Genomic DNA, 23,524 nt, shown 5'->3' on the forward strand with positions numbered 1-23,524 from the left:
CCTGGCAAAACTTTTTCCCACTGGACACAGAAACATATGTGCTGCTTTATACACTGTGCACATGGACTCACACTTGTTCCGAACGCAACGGAAAGTGTGGAATTTCTTGTACAAGTCATCGTTAAATCCACATTTGTGCTTCGGTACGTTGCAGACTGACCGAACTGTTTGTGTCTCGCTCCTTCTGAGTGCAGAGACACATGTACACACCTGTTTGGTCACACTACACACAGCAACCTACATTCAGTTTGTCAATAAAAATTAACATAATCGATGAAATTCTTAATGATCAATTATAGATTAATCGACTTATCATGCCCATCCCTACACCGGAGTCCATCATTCTAAGAATACGTCCATTTTCATCTGAAGTTTGGCTGTTCCATGATGTAGACTTGTTTTAGTCTCTGTGTCCATTCTGTCCTTGTTGGAGGGAAGGGTTTCCTCCAGTTATCATTTTTCGTGCAATCATCAGAAGAATACGAAGAACATATTTTTGATCATTTACACATACATTATCTGACAGTGCTCCTAACACATATATCATTGATTCCATAGAGAGTTCACAAGACAGTATCTTTTCTATTTTTATTTTAATGCCCTGCCAATATTTACTAAGACCTGGGCAATCCCAGAAGATATGCGAGTGATCCGCCACCATGCCACAATTTCTCCAACATAATGGAGGCATGGTTTTGTAGAAACTTGAGACAATTAAAGGGGCTTTTTGGGGTATTTTTGAGCTATAAAACCAACTGTGATTGAATAAATATAAAGCAGAGCACTTCATTGACATTCCAGGCAGAGCAGTGACACATCCCTAGAAACCAGCAGGTGACTGACCCCCAACCAAAAAGTCACATATTGCACCTTTATTTAAGACATTTCGCTGTGATAAGTACATCTTACCATCTGCATTCTTATCAAAGGCAGTGTGAGTACTTGTCTGGATGCTATGAATGAACAGTTGATTCACGACTTAGAAGATATTCATCATCGCTGAAATAACATATGATTGATGTTGGGTGCGTCCTCTCCCAAAGCGAGCCTTCTGATTGTGACAGACAGGGCCTAATGCACTAACTGGAGCCTATTAGAGTGGCATTATTCACATCTGCTCCATAGCTTTTGTCACGCCTCATTTTCCACTTTACCACCTTTTACATCTGAGTCTTTGAAATTAAACTATTCAGAGGCAGGTTTAGATGTGCTACGCTTAAGTTTGCGAAAGCATTAGAGGACCCATATTAGGCTACTTTCTGAATAATTTTATAATGTTTACTCGTCAAAAACATACCTGGATTTGTTTTGTTTCGTTCACATATATTTAACACCAAAATCCTACATATTTAGACTTCTCCATACACGTTCACTAGAATAATTTGGATGATTTTAGCCCTGGAATTGTTAATCTCTACTGAACTAAAGGTATCTGTTAACTTGAAAACTACTATTTCAGAGATGAAGACAGACTATACAACTCTGGGTATGTTTTTGACGAGGTAACAACTAGAGCCCGACCGATATGGATTTTGTTGTGGCCGATATGAAACTGATATAATGGGAGTTGGGGCTGCCGATAGCCGATATAATCGCTGATATATTTAGTGATGTAAAAATTCACTGTAAATCTTGAATTGATTAAAAAACTTAGGTTTGGCTCTAGTGAATTCTAAATTGGGTTTATTTAGGCAACATTTATTGTTATTTTGACTCTTTACATCAAATTTACATACAGTAGATTGGCCTAATGGCATATTCATTTTATGCTGAACTGCAGCCAAATATGCACTTTTTTTATCCTATGCACACGCAGATTTCTGAAAGTTTCGTTTTCAGCCGCTGCTGCTGTCAAACTACGGGTCTACATGCGGCATGAAGAGAAAAAGTGAGAAAAAGAGAAAACACGGCTCCCAATAAGAAGCAGGCTCCCGTTGTTCGCTTCAAAGAGCCGGATCTAAGAGCCGCTTCGATCGCGACCGACCCATAACTCCTAGCTAGCTCGCTATTAGCCTTTAGCCGTAAAAACGTGCGCACCGCGGTAATTAATTATATGCATAAATGTGGATCATTCACACGTCTATTCACAGCTCATTTACATATCAATGCAGGTCCAGTAACAAATATACGGCCAATGTAAACACTTTAAAACAGACCAATAGAAAACAGCCTGTTTATGTGTGGGAGCTACAGCAGCTAACCGCTAACAAAACCTGAACTAGCTTCAAAGTCGATGTATTTCCAACACTCACCGCTCACACAGGCTCCTCCTCACATCACAAGTCTGCACTAATAAAAGTCCTTTTAATCCAGACTCAAACCGATTGTTCGAAAAAGAATATAATCTCAGTGTTGCGCACAGCTGCGGGTGTAAACAAACACACGCGAGTGAAGTGAAGTCACTCTGGTGGTGTGTTCAGGGACAGTATGGACACAGACACAGACAAATTACACCGTAGATAAATACTGATGCGGAGCCACATATTAGGACATTTATCTGTCTGTAAATTGGATTAAATGAACATAATGTAGAGAGTCTAAGCTTTATAACGAGATATAACATGCCCACGTGAAATATCGGCCCATATCAGCAAGCATATCGGCCGATAGCCGATATGTCTCCAGGTGCCCATATTGGCCGATAATATCGGCCAGCCGATATATCGGTCGGGCTCTAGTAACAACATTATATAACATGGCTCAAAGCTCACAAGAGTCGTTTTTGTGTAATATAGGATTTGTAAGGCCAATAGGAACATGGTGGTTTTATTGTCTGGATTTACAGACTGAACAGTATTGTGTTACAGAAATATGTGTTTCTTTCAATGTTACCTGTTACCTTTATAGCCATACTAAATTGGTCCAGTTTCCTGATCTACAAAATAGGCAGCTGAATTGTAAGTAAGTCTTTATTTATATAGTACTTTTCACAGACATTTTTTTGTCACAAAGACGCTTTACAGAGCATTATTCAGTATTATTCACTCACTCTATACCTGGTGATGGTAAGCTGCTGTTGTAGCCACAGCTGCCCTGGGGCAGACTGACAGACCAATCTGCGCCATCGGTCTCTCCGACCACCACCACTCACACACACACCACTTTCATACTAGGCAATGTGGGTGAGGTGTCTTGCCTAAGGACACAGTTATTGCCACATTGATTGATTGTATTTACCTGACCTTGACAATCAACTGTTCTGGAGACCTGTAGCAAACCGGAGCACCTGGAGGAAACTCATCCAGACACTGGGAGAAACATGCAAACTCCACACAGAAAGGCCAGGGCGACCTGGGGATCGAACCCGGAACCTGCCCAAGGATATAACAACAGTACGTGCATGTCTGAGCCGGAATCACTTAACCTCATCTTTTGGGTTAGAGGACGAGCACTCTAACCACTGAGCCATTAGTGCCCCTACTATGGTACCTGGTATTACCGAGTGGTCTCCCATCACAGAACTAACCAGGCGTAACCTTGCTTAGCTTTTGTTGGGCATTTTCAAGGGTATGACCAATCACGATGCTATGGTGATCCTGAACAGAAAATTACAAAATAAACTGTTGGTTTGCCATGTTTGCAAGCAAAAATATAACTCTTCTCTATTTAATGGTGTTTTATCACAATACCTTTGAGTAATACCTTTAAACAGATTATGTTGAGGAGTGCGAGTGTGAGCATTTCTTCCCCTGGCTGGCTGCTGTTGTGAGGTGTGGATTTTGAATTGCTCACTGTATTTCACTGAATAATGCATTGTACATAGTGTGTATGTCACCACATCAGTGCTGATTTGCTCTTCACCGCAGTCTTTGTGTAGGTGAAACCAAAATAAGTAGCCTATTTCTATATTTCTATATGCTGGAGGATTTCTGTCAGTGCGGCAGTAAACAATCCATCCTATTGTTGAGGTTTGCCCCGTAAACACAATGTATAGACTCGACAAGTTTGGATTGTGTGCTATATTTTACACTCACTATTCAGACAATATTCAGATATATTATTTTGACAGCAGTAGTGGGTTTCTAATTTGCTGCTTCAATTATGTGATGATTCATACAGTGCAATTTATGCCACATTGTACATCATTAACACATTTGTCTGGTATATTTTTGAGCAGTTTAAAATAAAATGTCAGTCACTGTATAAATTCAAATAAAGTGGTTATGTGAGATGAAGCTCGTGGAGAAAGAGATGTTACACCTTTGCCTGAACGTCTGTGCATATTTAAATATTACCCTTGTTGTGTGAGTGCACTGTTACTTTTGTGAGCGTAAGAGGTGTATAGTACTACAGTTATGCACAATTTAGTCTACTGTTACCATCAGAACTTTTCTGGTGGTAATAGAATGATTTCCCCTAAATCGTTACTGTATGACATTAAATAGGGATGAGCATTCGATGAAATTTTCTTAATCGATCGTCGGAAGAATTAACGATCGATTATCGATTCATCATTAATGTTTTTATATTAAAATGATCATCATTATTATTACTATCTGCACTACTAATCTGCATAAATAAATTCTACTTTACGACATATAAACCGTAACCACTCTAGAGCCACATCAGCCCGTTTGACATTATAAAGTGTTTAATTCAGTTTTGCACAACTCTCACAGAAACGAAACTTAAAACCACATCGCTAATTTGCATAAACTAAGCGAAGATTAAAAAAACAGCTCTTGTGTTGCTGATGCGGTCAATTTCTGTCAGATTAAAAGACATGACTCAGTGGAATACAGGTTATTGTGAACATATTTGCATTTGTCAAAACCAGGACACAGTACGGGGGGAGGGAGGTGGGGACTCGTCATCGGCATTGAGCGACTCTCACCTGGCAAAACTTTTTCCCACTGAAACATATGTGCTGCTTTGTACTGTGCACATGGACTCACACTTGTCCAGACCAGAACGGAAAGCTTGGAATTTCTTGTACAAGTCATCGTTAAATACACATTTGTGCTTTGGTACGTTGCAGACTGACCCACTGTTTGTGTCTCGCTCCTTCTGATGCAGAGACACATGTACAGACCCTGTTTGGTCACACTACACACAGCAACCTACATTCAGTTTGTCGATTAAAATGAACATAATCGATGAAATTCTTAATGATCAATTATCGATTAATCGACTAACCACACGCATCCCTAACATTAAACTTATCTATTTTGCATCAATTACAGATGTTTTCATTGCTCAGATATACTTTGAGAAATGTATTCCTACTGGAAGTGGGTTACCTCTCCACATACAGAGATAGATATGTTAATGCCATACTGTGGAACACTCGAGGCAAAGAAGCAACATCTCCGAGGAATTACATACTTCATCTTTATATATTAAGTATGGTGTGGGGTTTACAGGACTGTTTTATGTACTTTTATATCAATAGATAATAGTACACATTGTACTTTTAACACTGAATCAGAATTTCCCCTTTTACTTTGGGGTTTTGCAAATCTACATTTGAGAATTTTTTAACCACCAAGTGTGCTATTCAAAAACCTGCATTTTATAGTTGCAGCCATGGGAGACTAAGAGAAACTATTCAGGCTCACCTTTTCTTTCTAAATAAAACCTCTCACTAAAGCCACACTCAAAGGTCAATTACAGAATAGCACTAGGGCTTTAGACTGTATAGCACTTTGTCAAGCTTTATGTCGACCTACATAGTGAGTGTAATTGCCATGTAATTTAGTGTAAAAAAAAAAAACTAACTCTGACACTTATAGGTAAAACTACACTTTATTTCCCATTGGGCTGTTTGTCCTCTGCATTAGACCCAGCGACGTCAGGGCAGGATGTCAGGAGTATTGAGGGGGGGGGATTTTGTACAAGATTTTGTACAAGACGACACTCTAAAATCTTTATATATTGTTTCACACCTCACCTATTCACACATCAGTGTACGCAGGTTAAGTGTCTTGCCCAAGGACACAACAGCATTCTTCTGTGGGAGCTGGAATTGCACCACCAAACTAAAACACTAAAACCAGTAAAGACAAATTATTAGTTAATTCTCAGGCCTTTTGAGTTATACTGTCAATTTAAATATGGTTCACTGAGATTATCTTGCATTATTGATATAAAGTAGTTTCAATATTTTCGTTAATTGCACTGTAGCAATATTATATGATTCAAATAATTCAAAATTTGTTATCGTGACAGGAGTAAGTCTACACTTCTTTGATTGTTTTATCTTTCCCAAACCTCTCCACTCCTCTGCTTCTCTAAATGAGTGGCCGGCGAAGATGGCTGTGGTAATGATCCCTTTGACGAAGAAACTGAGACCGAAGCTGTGGCAGTTTTAACAAAGAGCTGTAATCACACGAAACCAGCTCATTTTCCCCATGTCAGACACCGTACTCTGACAGGCCAATAAATAAATACGGCAGGAAAAGCCCGCTGACAAAAACAAATGAGGACAATTTAGCAGGAGCTTGTCCGACATACGTTGGGCTGTAGGTGCGATTACCAGCTCCTAAATAGCAGTAAGAGACACGACTGCTGTGGAATCCATCTTGTTGATCGTGGTGAGTGGTGACAGGCAGGCTCAAATGAATTCTATTTCTGTCTTGTTTTATCAGAGGTTAAAGAAACGCTTTTCGGTAACATAAAATGATCAGGTTAATATGTTTTTTTAAAACAACTTGAAATTGAGCAAAATAGTTACAGATGTTTCATACACAGCAGTATAAAACCCAAGAAAACCAATAACTAAGCAGTTATTTAATTATAGGATAAGCATCTTTTAATAATTTGAATAAAATGTCTAATTTTATGAGGGGAAAAAACATAATAGTTATCCAGAGTTTTATTAAAACAGTGATTTTTGTGATTTCATAGCTGCTGTTATTTTCAATTCAGTGCCAAATTAAACAGACAAACCTTGTTACAAAAAATAAGAAAGAATATTTGCAGTGTGTGTGTATGTGTGTGTGTATGTGTGTGTCTCTGTGTGTATGTGTGTCTCCATATTAGGGCTCGGTATTTTAAAGTACCCCATGTTACATTATACATATCGTAAACATATCTCTAAAAAAATGGTCTTGTATTATGTAGAGTGGTAAAATTTCATTGAAATTTCATTTTGTAATTTAATATCAGAACACAATAAACCTTTTGAGCTGCACAGATTTAATATTAATGCACTATTCAACAAATAAAATAAAAATGTAATTTGACATTGTGTAATGAATTAGCATGGTCTAAACCAGGGGTGCCCAATACGTCGATCGCAATCTACCAGTCGATCGCCAAGGTCGTGTGGGTAGATCGCCGTGTCTCATCTCGGACTCGCGTTTGGACTCGGTCTTGTCTCTCACTCGAGGTCTGACACTCAACAAGTGTGATCATATTTTCATTACGGCCGCTGCTGTTGGTAATAAACTTGTAGCGGGGTGCAGGAGCGTGTGGGGCGTCTCAGTGCAGCCTGTGCGCTCATTTGAAACCCGCAGAGACTCTACGGCACATCACAAACACACACGCTCCCTATGCACGGCTCGTCTGCAACAGCGTGTGCCCTCATGTACCAGCGTGCATCACAGGGCAGGTTCAACTTCCTAAACATCCTACCTGTCCATCTGCCTCACGTCAGCACGCCGCCCCTCGCCTTTTCACGCTCTCGCTCCTTCCTGTGTACAGCGAACACAAGCCCCTCCCACAGTGCGGCTGATTAGAAGAGCAAGAACAAACGTGAAGCAAAAACCAGTCTAAATTTGTCCTTATTAAACCAAAGATGTTCATTTTGTCTTCTTATATACTTTAACTTCTTGGGTTCTTTTTAAAGACAATGCAGTAAAGTGTGTTTACCTTGTTGACATGTTTCGGCTGCTAGCTGCAAGCCATCTTCAGGACAGTTCTGAACATGGCTTGCAGCTAGCAGCCGAAACATGTCAACAAGGTAAACACACTTTACTGCATTGTCTTTAAAAAGAACCCAAGAAGTTAGAGTCTAAATTTGTGTTCCAGTGTTGGCACAAAGCAGGTCTACAGCATAGAGCAGATCTACAGAACAGACCTACTGCCACATTTGGCTGAAGTTTGCCTAACAAAAGTGCACAAATGCATCTGTGTTTGTCACGATGTCAGGTTTAAAAATCTTCCTTCACTTTTTTCACAGTTTTGTGTAAAGTGCCAGAGGAAGTTCTCTTAAAGGAGGGGTTCTCAAACTGTGGGTGAGGGTCCAAAAAAGGGGCACAGAGTGTTTCAGTGCAGTTTGCTTGACTTTGTATTAGATAGATTATTATGACTTGGTCATTTTGTAAGTAGCTCGCACGCTGAAAGAGTGTGAACACCCCTGGACTAAACTTATTACAATGCAGCATCTCATATCGATATGTGTATTACATGTAACAATATATAACTAAAATGTGAAGATTTTGTACATCCCCACTACACATACTCCTTATATATAATTGCCTGTTTTGTTGTCCTTACAGAGATGGGGGTTCTGCAGAGCCCTGTGTTCTCCAAGCAGCCCGGCAGTATCGTGTACCCGGTGGAGAACGTGGAGAAGAACAGAGAGGTGGTGTTCAGCTGTGAAGCCCAAGCCAGCCCCCCGCCTTTGTACAGGTGAGAAGCCAGTACCTCACATTCTCTCTGAACCAGCCTGCTGCGTCCCAAAGCAGCATCCTTCATTTTGACATTACAAATCCATCTTCACCGAAGTTCCTCCAGATCTGTCTAAAAAACGTTCTGCTGTATTTTCAAGAGAAAAGTCAATCTGGTGACCTTTTAAAATGCATATGACAGGTTACACTCATTTCAATAAAAAATAGTTAAAATAATTATACTAACGATTATACCAAAATATTCCCTAGATTTTTATTTAATTTTATATATATATTTTTTGTGAAGTTTATAATTTATTTATTTTTTTTTTTGGACATGTGTAACAGACGGGACATACATAGAGGTAATAGAGGGGGGCATAACTGTTATCTAGCAACCATACTGTAAATAAGGATAAAAAGTTAGTAGTTAGCATAGTAGGTAGGCTGATAGGATATTTGACGTGGGCATGTTATACCTCATTATAAAGCTTAGACTCTCTACATTATGTTCATTTAATCCAATTTACAGACAGATAAATGTCCTAATATGTGGCTCTGCTTCAGTATTTATCTACAGAGTCATTTGTCTGTGTGTGTCGTACTGTCCTTGAACACACCTCCAGAGTCACGTGTGTGTGTTACATCTGCAGCAACAGATCCAAACACTGAGATTATTTTCTTTTTACGGACAATCGGGTTGAGTCTGGATTAAAAGGACATTTATTAGTTGAGACTTGTGATGTGAGAGGAGCCTGTGTGAGCGCTGAGTGTTGGAAATATGTCGACTTTGAAGCTAGTTTTGGTTTGTTCTGGTAGGTTAGCGATTAGCTGCTGTAGCTCCCACACATAAACAGACTGTTTTCTATTGGTCTATTGTAAAGTCACTATGTTGACCGCATATTTGTTACTGGACCTGCATTTATATGTAAATGAGCTGTGAACAGAGGTGTGAATGATGAAATTTGCGCATACAATTAATTACCGCTGCGCAGCATTTACGGCTAAAGGCTAATAGCGATTGTTTATTTACTCGCTAGTAGTGATGGGTCTTTGAAGCAAACGACGGGAGCCTGATCCTTATTGGGATTGGGAGCTGTGTTTTCTCTTTCTCTCACTTTTTTTCTCTTCACGTCGCGTGCAGACTTGTGGGAGTTTGACAGCGGCAGCGACTACAAACAAACAAATAAATATGCGTGTGCATAGGGGAAAAAACGTGCATATATATATTCAGCATAAAATAAATAAACCAGGACTAATCTTGAGGTCGAGAGAGGGAGAGAGATAGAGACCGAGTTCCGACACTCAGTCCTGGTTCAGTTCTGGTTTAGTCCTGTTTTACACATGGTTTAGATCTGTTTTAGTCCTGGTTTAGTCATTTTTCAGTCCTGGTTCAGTTCTGGTTTAGACCTGCTTTAGACCTGCTTTAGTCCTATGACATATCATGTAAAGAGGCAGAATAACAATAAATGTTGCCTAAATAAACCCAGTTTAAAATCCACCAGAGCCAAACCAATTTTTTTTTTAATAATTCAAGATTTACAGTGAATTTTTACATCACTAAATATATCGGTGATTATATTGGCTATCGTCAGCATCAACTTTCATTATATCGGTATCATATCGGCCACAACAAAATCCATATTGGTCGGGCTCTAATTGTAAGCAAAATGTGTTCCTTGTGTTAAACTATTTCTGCATTTTGAATGGATTTTTAGGCTAGGTACAGTATATTCCATTTTGTAACTCTGTGGTACTTCCTGTATTTTTTTCTTTCCTTTTTTTCCCCCACAAACTTGTACTTGAAGTTTCTAAGAGCAGATACTATTCCACTAAACAACGTAATCAGAAAAACTGCACTCTCATTCCGATATTGCAATAGAGACATCTTTTATTGGGAGTTTTGTAATAAAAACAACTGGAAAAATGAAACTAAAAAAAAAAACCATAGATACACACAACAACAACAGATTCATTGTAATTGTTACTAGTATTAAGACGATTAGGGATATGTATCTGTTGTTGCCTGAGAACCAGATGGTGTTATATTAAGCCTTTGTGTTCTCGGCCTGTTCCGTGATTACATAAAGTGTGTGCTAACAAATGCCACTGCTGTTCTCGACTCCACTGCATAAATCACCGTAAATGCAATTATTAAATAATCATGTCTACATGTGTTGGCTCTAATCAGTTTCTCTGCTGTCTTAATTCCTATAACACTGCACTGACACGTTTAGAGGACACAAAATGCACTTAGCCCACTCTGTTTCCAATTCCCCTGTAGTTAGGCAGCACTCACATTTCACCAATTTGTGAATATCTGTCACTCAGCAGTCTAAATATTAATATCTAATGTCTATGAGTGGCAGAAGTTGTCAAAGAGCTTTCAATTTGTAACTGAAGACAGATTGCGCATCTGGTTGGCCAACATTTTAATTTAGCACAGTCTGTATTGTAGTTATCAGTACACTGTTTGTGCTCAACATGGGCACACATAAATACATCAAGCCAAGTAAATCTTTCTTCAACTGGGAGCATGATTACTCACTTTAAAAGGGCTCCAAACACTTCTCCAGCCTAATGCCTCACCAACCAATACAAGGAGTAACCATCAAATCAGTGACAGAGAAAGTGTTTTGCTACATTTGGTTTTCAAGCTGTCACGCGATTAAGCCATCTTCTCGGAGGACACAATGCAGAGGCTGTCTGAGCAATTACAGCGATGAAAGGGGCTGCGTCCATATTTGATAGCTTCCATTTCTCGAGACAAAACTACAACACAGTCCGTCGCAAACGTGCTCCCTGCCAGTGCCGTCCATCTGCGTTTGCCAGTCTGAGGCCGTCTTTGGCTCTAAAATGTGAAATGGATCTCCTATTTTAGTCCTATGTCTTTGGAGCCAACCGTTTGGATCTGGATTAGACCTGGTTTATTCTGACGTAATCACTATCTCCATGTTCAGTTCCTTTAATGGGGCCACTTAAGATATCGAGAGTTCTTGGATGGACAACTACGATGATTGAAGTGAATGAAATATGCTTATGACAAGAACACAACATCATCAGTACATCATCAAAACTTTAAATTGTAAGCCAGATGAGCCCTTCTTGGACCTATAACCACTGCTGCTGATATGTTGTCCCTGCTCCATTGAAAAGCTTGTGTGATAGAGAATCCACCACCAGCTTGTGCCTAAAATGCTCCACAGTATGGCATTAAACATACATGTCAAGTTACAGGTCAAAATAGGGGTGGGCAATATCTAGATATTTAAAATACATCAGGATATTTTTTAAACACGAAATGGATTCTGACATATTGTATGTAGCGATATAATGCTTATAGTTCATTCTGATTTTGCGTTTCACTTGTTTGCCTTGTTTGCCCCGCTCGCCCAGCACAAGCTTTATGCAAATGAGCCATGTGGTTTCAAGTTTTCTTTCTGTAAAACATACACAAATGTGCGCAAAAGTGCATTAAACACATTATAATCTCAAACGGCCTGATGTGGCTCTATAGAGGCTTTGCACATCACGTGACCCCTATAGCAACGGTACCTACGCCGCCATGACACTGGGCACACTATGCCACTGACTTCAGCAGCATCGGAGAAACATGGGCAGGTTTTGTTGTGTATTTGGTTGTTCTAGACGCTCTGAAAGGGATAAAACGAATCGTTTCTTCACTATTCCTCTGGAAATTACTCATCAGGAGCTCAAACAAGGAAATTATCGAAAAAAAGACGCGGATTATAGCTATCAAAAATAAACCACGAAGAGATTTCCTATGGTACCATCATGACACCCGAAGTTTCATCAAGGTATTTGCTATTTAAATTGTTTCATAGTTTATTTAATGAAAGAAGTACATTTACTGAACAAAAATGTCATTAATTCATCCAGGAAAACCCGCACTAGTTTACGATTCAACGAACCCACACTGGGCTCCTATGATCAACATGACGCACGAGTCGAAGAGTCTGTGAGCCGAACCTCGAAAGAATCGGCCATGAAAAGATCCTCGCGAACGTTAGAAAGATCCGCTCACAAAAAGCAATTTATTCTAGAAGACATAGTTGTGGATCAGCAAGGCAATGAAGAAAACATGGGTCCTACGACAAGTGACATGTTTATATGTGCGTTGGAAGATACAGTTTCTACTGCCACTCTCTTCTTTTTACATTTTAGTTCAGTAAATGTGCTTCTCTCATTAAATAATCTATGTAACTATTTAAATAGCAAATACCTTGATGAAAGTGACGTGAGTGTGTCTTGATGGTACCATAGGAAATCTCTTCGTGGTTTATGTTCTCTAGCCATAATTCCCGTTTTTTTTTTTTTCCGATAATTCCCTTGTTTGAGCTTCTGATGAGTCATTTCCAGAGGAACAGTGAAGAAACAAATCGTTTAATCCCGTTCAGAGCGTCTCTAGAACAACCAAATACACAACAAAACCTGCCCATGTTTCTCCGATGCTGCTGAAGTCAATGACATAGTGTGTCCGGTGTCATGGCGGCTTAGGTACCGTTGCTATAGGGGTCACGTGACGGTGCAAAGCCTCTATAGTCGTTATGGTTTATATGTTGTAAAGTTTAGTAATGTAAAATGTATTTAGCAGAAGATTTTGATTAATAATCTGCTGCAGTGTAAAACTTGTACAATAGTATTTGGATACGTTGTGTTTGATGTGTGCAGTGGTTTGTGGGATCCCTCATAGCCCCTTATTGCTGATTAGGAACATGGATCTGTTAAAATAAAGAACCACCCAGCTTCCTATGCTAAAGGAGCTCATAGTTCTCATTATCGTACGGTTAACAGAGTTAATGCAAGTTAGAGTTCAGTTGTTTTATTTTTTTACTGAAAAGAAGGCAATCTGTATTCTTCTGGATTTTTTTTAAACATTATAGATGCACTTTGTTCCTACATGAAAACCCTACCTCTACCTCTTCCCTTGTGGAATTATGTGGCATATTTGTTTTTGCAGTAGTTTTTTGGGAGTTATTTTTCCTGTACAGATATCGAGATATATAGACAGTGTTGGGGAGTAACAGATTACATGGCAAGGCAAGGCAAGGCAAGTTTATTTGTATAGCACAATTCGTACACAAAGTAATTCAAAGTGCTTTACAGAATAAGAAAGAAAACATGTACTGGAGTTACGTAATCAGAGTACAAATTATGAGTAACTGTATTCAGTTACAGTTACTGTTTCAGTGAGTGGTAATTGGATTACAGTTACTTTGTTGAAATAAGTGGATTACACGGTGGTATTTTCCTGTTCACATTTTGAGCTACAGTATATCCCTTTTTTTTTTTTTTTTTGTAATTCCACTCATTGCCGGAAACTAAACCAGGTCTGAACTAGATCTTAATCAGGTCTAAAACATGTCTAAAACAGGTATAAAACCAGATCTAAACCAGGACTAAACCAGGACTAAACCAGGACTAAAACAGGACTAAAACAGGACTAAAACAAGACTAAAACCAAGTCTAAACTAGAACTAAGCCAGGTCTAAACCAGGTCTAAACCAGGACTATACCAGGACTAAACCAAGACTAAAACCAAGTCTAAACTAGAACTAAGCCAGGTCTAAACCAGGTCTAAACCAGGACTAAACCAGGATCTAACAGGATTTAACAGGACTAAATCATGCCGTGTGGACGTGTCTCCTCCTCTTCTATCAATAATATTTTTAATTTGGTTCAGTAAAGTCTGGGCTTTTTATTGTCTTTTAGCAGATAAAACATCTTATGTTACGATATTCTGGTCTTTGCTTCTCTACAGCAAATCAAGTAATCCAAAGTATTCAGATTACGTTTCTCACTTTAAGTAACTTAATGGATTCCATTACAAACTACATTTTGGTGTATGTAATCTGTAATCTGTAGGGGAATACATTTTAAAAATCACCTTCCCAACACTGTCTATATCGTATATTGAGATATAGCAAAATATATCAAGATATATTTTTTGCTCCATATCGCCCTGCCCTAGGTCAGATCAGTGGAGAGGTGACCCTGCTGACAGATCTTTTTTTTTTTTCAAGGTACATGTGAGCAATAAAAACACCAGTAACTGAATACACGCAAGACAGATAAGTGTAATGACAAACTATGGAACATTCTACAACACAAAAACATCTCCATGGGGACAAGAAGGTGGCAGACCCTCCAGCAGAAAACTTACAGTGCACCTTTAAACATTATATTTTGTTTTGTCCCACCTTCCAGCAGATGAATCATGAGAATGCATGTGGCGACTGCAGCCCCTCAGGCCATTGTCTGTTGTAGTAATAAGGCTCCGGTGAGGGCGCACTTACTTACTTCTAACTGAAATCTAGAGGGGCCATGAAACGCCATAGTAGGTCTATTAAAAGCACAAATCTACAGAGCCTCTGCAGTGCCTGGCCCACTAACTCTCCTCAGAAAGACTTGGTGGGTGAGTTCAGAACCACAGTCTGACACTTGTTTGTATGTCATCACCTCCTACATCTTCTTCTCCGGTTTAATGTGGAGCTCCTGCTGCGGACACGGCGGCTAACACAGCGGCACTTGCCAACAAAATAAGTAAATTATCTACAGTAGTGGATTCCATTCATCGAGCCTTAATCCAATTTGCTTTGGCATACAGTCTCAAAATTAAGCAAAAACACCCCTTTCTGTCTGAATTAGGCTAGGAGCTAAATATGCCACTTGCCTGTGATGGAAACAGAAGACCATTTAAGTACTAACCTAAGTGCAACTGCATCTTTGTGGTAGATGAATACTGTAAGATTTTGCTGTAGTAAACGCTGTCCATATTGAGTTTGTTCTGCCTTGTTCACAGCCACTTTTGCCTCTAAATGATACTAAACCGCACTTGTGTTGTAGTGGCACTTCCTGTTCATTTAAATGGAGAATTTGAGAACCGTTTTGCAGCTAAAATATGATATAAAGTAGGTTGATGTGTTTAAAATTTGTTTACTTGTAGTCCGTATTGAAAGTATTTGCTGTCAGGATCAGCTGCCGCATGCAAAATAATACACCCAAGAGGAAAACTTGTATGTGTCTTCTAGGGATGGGCATGATTAGTCAATTAATCAATAATTAATCATTAAGAATTTCATCGATTACGTTCATTTTAATCGACAAACTGAATGTAGGTTGCTGTGTGTAGTGTGACCAAACAGGGTCTGTACATGTGTCTCTGCACTCAGAAGGAGCGAGACACAAACAGTGGGTCAGTCTGCAACGTACCGAAGCACAAATGTGGATTTAACGATGATTTGTACAAGAAATTCCACACTTTCTGTTGTGTTCGGGACAAGTGTGAGTCCATGTGCACAGTGTATAAAGCAGCACATATGTTTCAGTGTCCAGTGGGAAAAAGTTTTGTCAGGTGAGAGTCGCACAATGTTAATGACGAGTCCCCACCTCCCTCCCCCCGTACGGTGTCCTGGGTTTGACAAATGCAAATCTGGTCACACTAACCTGTATTCCACTGAGTCGTGTCTTTTAATCCAGCAGAAGTTGACCGCATCAGCGACACAAGAGCTGTTTTTTTTTTTAATCTTCCCTTAGTTTATGCAAATTAATGATGCAGTTTTAAGTTTCGTTTCTGTGAGAGTTGCGCAAAACTGAATTAAATACATTATAATGTCAAACGGACTGATGTGGCTCTAGAGTGGTTATGGTTTATATGTCGTAAAGTAGAATTTATTTATGCGGATTAGTAGTGCAAATAGTAATAATAATGATGATCATTTTAATATAAAAACGTTAAGGATTAATCGATAATCGATCGTTAATTCTTCCGATGATCGATTAAGAAAATTTCATCGAATGCCCATCCCTAAGTGCAACTGCGTCTTTGTGGTAGATGAATACTGTAAGATTTTGCTGTAGTAAACACTGTCCATATTGAGTTTGTTCTGCCTTGTTCACAGCCACTTTTGCCTCTAAATGATACTAAACCGCACTTGTGTTGTAGTGGCACTTCCTGTTCATTTAAATGGAGAATTTGAGAACCGTTTTGCAGCTAAAATATGATATAAAGTAGGTTGATGTGTTTAAAATGTGTTTGCTTATAGTCTGTATTGAAAGTATTTGCTGTCAGGGTCAGCTGCCACATGCAAAATAATACACCCAAGAGGAAAACTTGTATGTGTCTTCTATTTGCAGGTTAAAGCACTGGCAACACAGGTTCAGTTGTGATTGCAGTACCCTTTGAAAACTGTAAGAGCGGAGGCTAAATACAGTTTCTTTAAAATTGCAAAGTTTCCATTAATACACACTGAATAATATGTAAAACTGCAAGTATAAAGTTCATTACAGCTTTAACCTTTGTGCCACAATCTGTATGTATTTTTCATTTTCTCATGAAATGATTTCTCAAAAGCATAACTCCTATTATGGCAGTGAAAAAATATGATTTAAAATAATTCTCTCAAGCATAAACTTTTTTCTATGATGTTTTGATAATTTGGTCTTAATATTAAAAACTGCAAAATGTCCATACTGTAAAAGTGATACTGTCTCGCTTTTGGACTATAAAAGTGCCTGTTTTAGAGAGCAGTTCAAGTGTATAATACCCTTTGATGATTAGATATAATGGTGTGGAGCAGACTCGAATGAGAACAAGAGCGGAGGTAAGGTTAGAATCATTTGTTTTAATTGTGGCACCCAAATGATTAAGCAGTGTTTTTATGTGTAGTGACTGGGGCCAGCAAAGATGGATGGCCCGCAATGCTATCTATTCTGAGAGAGTCGAGTCCTTGGAACTACTGTGGCTCACATCTGCTTGGATTAACACCAAGCTGCAGGGCATGATTACAACTCTGAAATGTGCAAATAATGATACAATAATACATCTTTCTTATATAGCATTTTTCTAACAATCAATCAATATAACTTGTTTTTCCCAAGGGATAATTCCAGCATTTTGAGCAGCCAAAACACAAGAACTGAAGAAGAACTCAAACAAAGCCCTAGTCCAGCTCAACAGGAGAATGTGTCGGATACGGTCAGCAGGTCCTGTGTCCTGTTACGAGGCATAACACCCCTCTGGACAAAAGTGTCCCTCCTCTGTGTCCTGCAGCCTGGACATCACTGCCAGTGTCTAGGGAAAGCTCTCCTCCAAGTCCACTTTGCTCTTCTTGTTTGTACACACTCAAAGCAACTTCCCACAATATGATGCAGTAGTTATAAAAAAAAAAGGGGGAAATCATACAAAATTTTTGGTTTCTACCATGCTGTAATGTTGTTCTCTCATTAAAACATGCCTTAAGAGGTTTTAGTTCTCATCATGCATGTTTTAGTAATTTAGCGATCTCATTCATCATCTATTCTACAGCAGAACAATTCTCCATAAATAAAAACAAAACAAAAACATGATACCAAACAGTACACAAGAACTTGACAAACCTGATGTGATGTGCAATAGTTTCATTAACTGGATGCACGCTGATTGTGTTAGGATAGTGCTCTGAAGGGGGAGTGACAGGGGAGCAGATAGAGGGTCAAAAATGAGTCTTCTTCGTCTTCTTCTCCTTCTTCTTCTTTTACTTCTACTACTTCGACTTCTTCTTCTACTTTTTCTGCTTCTACTTCTTCTGCTTCTTCTACTTCTACTTCTACTACTTCGACTTCTTCGACTTCTTCTTCTTCTACTACTTCTACTTCTTCTTCTACTACTACTTCTACTTCTTCTACTTCTTCTTCTTCTACTACCTCTACTTCTTCTTCTACTTCTACTTCTACTACTTCGACTTCTACTTCGACTTCTTGTTCTTCTTCTTCTTCTTTTTCTTGTTCTTCTTGTTCTTCTTCTTGTTCTTCTTCTTCTTGTTCTTCTTGTTCTTGTTCTTGTTCTTCTTGTTCTTGTTCTTGTTCTTCTTCTTCTTCTTCTTGTTCTTCTTGTTCTTGTTCTTCTTGTTCTTCTTCTTCTTGTTCTTCTTCTTCTTCTTCTTATTATTATTATTATTATTATTATTATTCTTATTCTTATTATTATTCTTATTATTATTATTATTATTATTATTATTATTATTATTATTATTAAATAGAATGTGTCTCTTCATCTGTTTTCTTCAGGTGGAAACTCAATGGCACAGAAATCAAACCTGGATCTCACTACAGTCTGTCTGGAGGAAATCTGCGGATCAGTCATCTGAACAGGGACCAGGACGCGGGGACGTACCAGTGCCTCGCCACCAACTCCTTTGGGACCATTGTGAGCCGAGAGGCCAGCCTAACATTTGCATGTGAGTCTTTCTGCATCTCTCTGTTTGATCATACAAATAACTCTATCATCATTCATGAAAAACAAAAAAGGAGTATACAAAGAAAGTTTTTGCGCTCTGGTTCTGTGTGGGGAAAGCGAGAATGTGCTGTGGACTACAGGTCCGGACGGGCTGCTCCGGTCCTCCACGTTCAAGAACTGTGGCTGGTTCCGGGGTGGTGCAGTGTACAGAAGCGTGAGTCCAGTTTGGTCCCGGCCTGGTCTCGGTCTCAGTTTCGGTCTCAGTCCCGCTCTGGTCCTGGTCTGGTCTCGGACCTGGATCAGTCCTGGTTCAGTCCGTATGCAGCGCAAAAGTTCGGCATCGCAGTCACGAGAGTCACGTAAACGGTCGTTATCCGTTTTTTCCATTCTTCATTTAAACACAAAATCGAAAACTGAAAAAAACGAATCGTTATCAGTTTTTTCAGTTTGGTTTTGGAGACAAATAATGAAGAAAACTGTTGTTTTTTTCATTTTCTTATTTTTGGTTTTCTATTGAAAAATGAATGAACGAATGATACACAGATTGTAGAGGTTTAGTAGCTATGAGGAGTTAGAAGTTAAAGGTAGTGTATTGGTTAAGTAGTTACTAAGTAATTTATGAATGATGTCTTTGTTCATACTTAATTGAGGTTATTAAAAGTGTAGTTATTATTAAAGTGCTGTCATGCGATTAAAAAAATTGAGAGATTAATTAATTATGATCTGTAATTAATTAATCTAATTAATCTCATTTTAATCTCACCTAAAAATTGCTGAGAAAAGCCTTCAATTTGAGGTATTTTCATTTAAATTCATTATTACATTATTGTGGCAGATCAAAAGACTGATATAGAACAAAAAAAAGTGACTTTATAAAGTCATTTATTGTTTAACAAATCTCTCCAAATTGGCTGTTGAGCCCAAGTCTCCATGAATAAGAAACTGTTTGTTGTAAAGTAGCAAAGACGAGGAAATCTGAACATAATAACTTTTGTTTACTTAAAGACAATAAAAAGTCCAGTCTTTCCTTAACCATATTAAAAATATTATTGATAGAGAAATGTTTTATATATGAAATCACTGGTTTTAGTCCTTGTTTTAGTCCTGGTTTAGACCTGCTTTAGTCCTACTTTAGTCCTAGTTTAGTCCTGTAATGGATTAATCCTGGTTTTAGTCCTGGTGTTAGTCCTGGTTTAGTCCTGGTTTAGTTCTGGTTTTAGTTCTGGTTTAGTCCTGGTTTAGTCCTGGTTTAGACCTGGTTTAGTCCTGGACTGGATTAGTCCTGGTTTTAGTCTTGGTGTTAGTTCTGGTTTAGAGGCGCACAGGAGGAAGCGCGGTTTACGCAGTGTACCCGAGAAAACACGATCCACACGCGGCGCACGGGAGCATGTTGGTGTCCGCGCAGTAACTACGGAAGGAAACGTGGTCCCGCGCGTTCTCAGATTAATGACGATGATGAAGGTGTGTGTTTGTGTTTGTGTTTGTTTGTGTGTTTGTGTGTGTTTGTGTGCGTGTCCCCTCATGTGGCAGGTCACTATAGGACAGTAGTGCAGACATCATGAGTCTATGCAGGTTGTTTTCACCAGTGACATTTAAGTTGTAGGCGATATTATATTTGTTATTTTCTTTTATATTTCACGTCGGGAGAAGAATTTCCAAGACACGAATGCGTTTTTACCTGTGCACTGCTGCCTCTGTTCTACTGGCTCTTCCACCTCGTCCATTGTGCGACTGACGCCGCCAACGTTAACATGACGTTTACATCGCTCTTACTGCGCGCGTTTTGTGTGCGTTTCCGGCAATGAATTACCGAAAAAAAAAAAGTATAAATGTGTTTTGTGTGTGTGTGTTGTTGTCCCAACAACACATAAAAACAGGTTTTATAATAAAGCAACTCGCATACAGAAACACTAAAGTTAGAGATTAAAAATGAGATTAACGCGATTAAAAAACATAACGCGCTAAATATGACTGTAATTAATTAATCGCAATTAACGCGATAATTTGACACCCCTAATTAAATTACCCTTTTAACAAAGAATGTCAACATGTGACACCAATGTTTGAGATATAACAGCCCCCTGGCCTTCTTTGGTTGAATTTCAAAAAGCATCTGTTCTGATTTCGCTATTTATACTACAAACAGACAAAGAGGATTCTGTAGTGATGATTTGCATTACTTCTGTTGTGCTGCTTGACCCTTGTAGATAGCCCCATGTAAGAGTCTGAAAATATTTCCGCTCATATGAACTAGAAAAAACATGTTCTTTTACTGCAATTACGGTGCTGTTCAAAAAGGTTGTTTTCCGAGAAGCATTATAATGATTTCGGTGAACCTGCACTCAGATCTGATGTAGGGCTGGGCTACGAGATGGGGTGATTTATTTCATTGACGTCTAGCAGGATTTTTACTGCCAGTTAATAAATGTGCCAGATATGGAACTCAACTTAACAGATGGCGTTAACAGCATGTGAGCGATGCCTTCTTTAGTTTAGTTTCCTATGAGACCAGTTTGCCATTTGTTGACCAGTGGAAAGTCAGTCCTCTGAAGTGGATTCTTCACAGTGATAGCATGACAGTTTCATCAATTCTAATAGTTTGACCTTACCAGCCTTCACATGTTGTCACTGAATCAGGTCGCGTATGTACAACCCAGTGTCATCTATCTTCTTTATTACGAGGCTGTAGCGTAATTAACTCCCTGCATGTGAGAGGGGTGAGAGATCAAGCGAATAATTCAAAGGGCAACTGCTAGAAGTGCAGAGTGTCATGTCATTCTTTATAGGAATTTAAGGGAAATAAAGGAGAAATGTAGTAGGACATACACAGTGTAAGCTGATACTCTTTTCCAGGGTCACAGCAATTAAGGGAAGTCTAAGTGGTCATTGAGTTAGAACTATATTTTTTCCTGTTTTTCATTCATCACAATTAAAAGTTGAGCATGTGGATATAACAAAGAGAGGGGAGTATTACACTTCTATGGGGTATTAACTGTTAACACATAACATATTTAGGGCAACATGTTACCTCATCATCTTTATACTTTTTGAAAACATTATAGTTGCCAAAAACAGTTTCATTTTTGATGCTTTGAGTCTCCACTCTCCTTACTCCCCATGCTAAGTCAGAGTGCTATCTCAACATACTCAGTGTGCATTCAACTAAAGAAACACAAGGCACATTGCTTCAGGTTTGTGAAGATGTAGTGTATTGTTTTGTATCATGCATATGTATATTTATGAATAATTGTCATGTGGAACCACGAGTGACGTAGGCTTGTGGGCTTAGCCTTGTTCAGACTTGTCTTGATATCTGTAAGCAGGGTTTGAGTAGTCCCTGGAGATCACTAGATTATTCAGAAGTGCATGGATAACATCTAAAATCTTTTCAGGCATGTTTTTGATGAGGAAACAACATTATAACATAGTAGAAAGCAATCCACAAGTTTATTTTGCATAATACTTTGCATAATACAGAATACTAAGTGTATATGGTGTTTGTATTAAAAAGTAGGTGTACTGAAATAAATTGATCACATACCTTCTTAAAACCTCACAGATGCAAGCTAGACATTTTATATTATAGCAAATTAAAGACATAGTGGTTCTTAGTGGCTCAATGGTTGGAACAAAAGCTCATGTACAGAACAATTTGCCTTTTTACTGCTGTACTAGTGCTAGCCTATCAGGGACCTCTAAATGCTTCCCACTATTCACCTAAATGTTTTATGGACCGATCAAGTCAGACTTTCAGAATAGTTTGACAGCTGTTATCCGAAACTGTGTCAAATATCTGAAAATATATCCTATAAGGGATGTATTTTTAAAGTTCCCAATGTTTAAATAGTTTCTGTCAAAGTCTTGACTCAGACACCTTCAACCATAAAACTTTTTTTTCCCAAAGTCCCTGTGAGTGGTGATAGAGGAATAAGGATGGTTGTTATCAGGGCAGACTGTCTCCAGCTTGGCCTATTCTCTGAGTCACTGGTGGCTATCTTCGTCATGCACTGTGAATATAGTTAGTTTAACTTTACAAATGGCAGCTCAAACACCCAATCCAGGCAACTTATGTAGAAAATGTAGAATGGGTTATGCTTTGTGTGAAAACTGAAGATATAGATATAATGCTCTTATGGTCTGCTGATATTGATTTCAAAGTTTTTAAAGCCTTGCCAGCACTGCACATTTTTTTCCCGGTAATATTCAACATTTTTACCTTAGGCATTGGATTTTCTTGGAAGTGTATATGCGAGGCCAGTTTCAATAATTATTCATGCCCCTCAAAGTACATTAAATAAAAGTGCTGTCTGTACTGTGCACAGCAATGATTGATTTTTTTTTCTTTCTCAATTCAAATCATCCGCATCATTTATTGTCTAGTTGTGTATAGGGTTGCAAAAAAATCACTACCCAGATACTACCAATGCTAACAGCTATCAGTGTTGATTACATAAATGGACCAAGGCTGAGTGGCTAGCACTCATGCCTCACAGCAAGAAGGTTCTGGGTTCGATCCCTTTCTGTGTGGAGTTTACATGTTTCTCCCCATGTCTGGATGGGTTTCCTCTGGGTGCTCCGGTTTCCCCCATCAACCCATAAACATGCTCCAGGTCTCCAAGAACAGTTGATAGTCAAGGTCAGTTAAATACAATCAATTCAATCATTGTGTCCTTAGGCAAGACACTTCACCCACATTGCCTAGTACGAAAGTGGTGTGAGTGTTGGTGGTGGTCGG

General features: G+C 38.8%; 1 protein-coding gene across 1 annotated transcript in view; it reads left to right on the top strand.

The window, feature by feature from the left end:
• cntn4 (contactin 4) overlaps window positions 1-23,524 on the top strand; it is a 195,109-nt gene that overhangs the window by 44,052 nt on the left and 127,533 nt on the right. Inside the window, exons 3-4 of the mRNA XM_055160836.1 lie at window positions 8,442-8,574; window positions 18,621-18,790. Coding sequence (XP_055016811.1) covers window positions 8,442-8,574; window positions 18,621-18,790 — 303 coding nt within the window. The remainder of the gene's footprint in view (window positions 1-8,441; window positions 8,575-18,620; window positions 18,791-23,524) is intronic.

This window comes from Boleophthalmus pectinirostris, unplaced genomic scaffold (genome assembly GCF_026225935.1).
Source record: "Boleophthalmus pectinirostris isolate CB_2022bp ecotype Guang Dong unplaced genomic scaffold, ASM2622593v1 HiC_scaffold_3, whole genome shotgun sequence".
Lineage (NCBI taxonomy): Eukaryota > Metazoa > Chordata > Actinopteri > Gobiiformes > Gobiidae > Boleophthalmus > Boleophthalmus pectinirostris.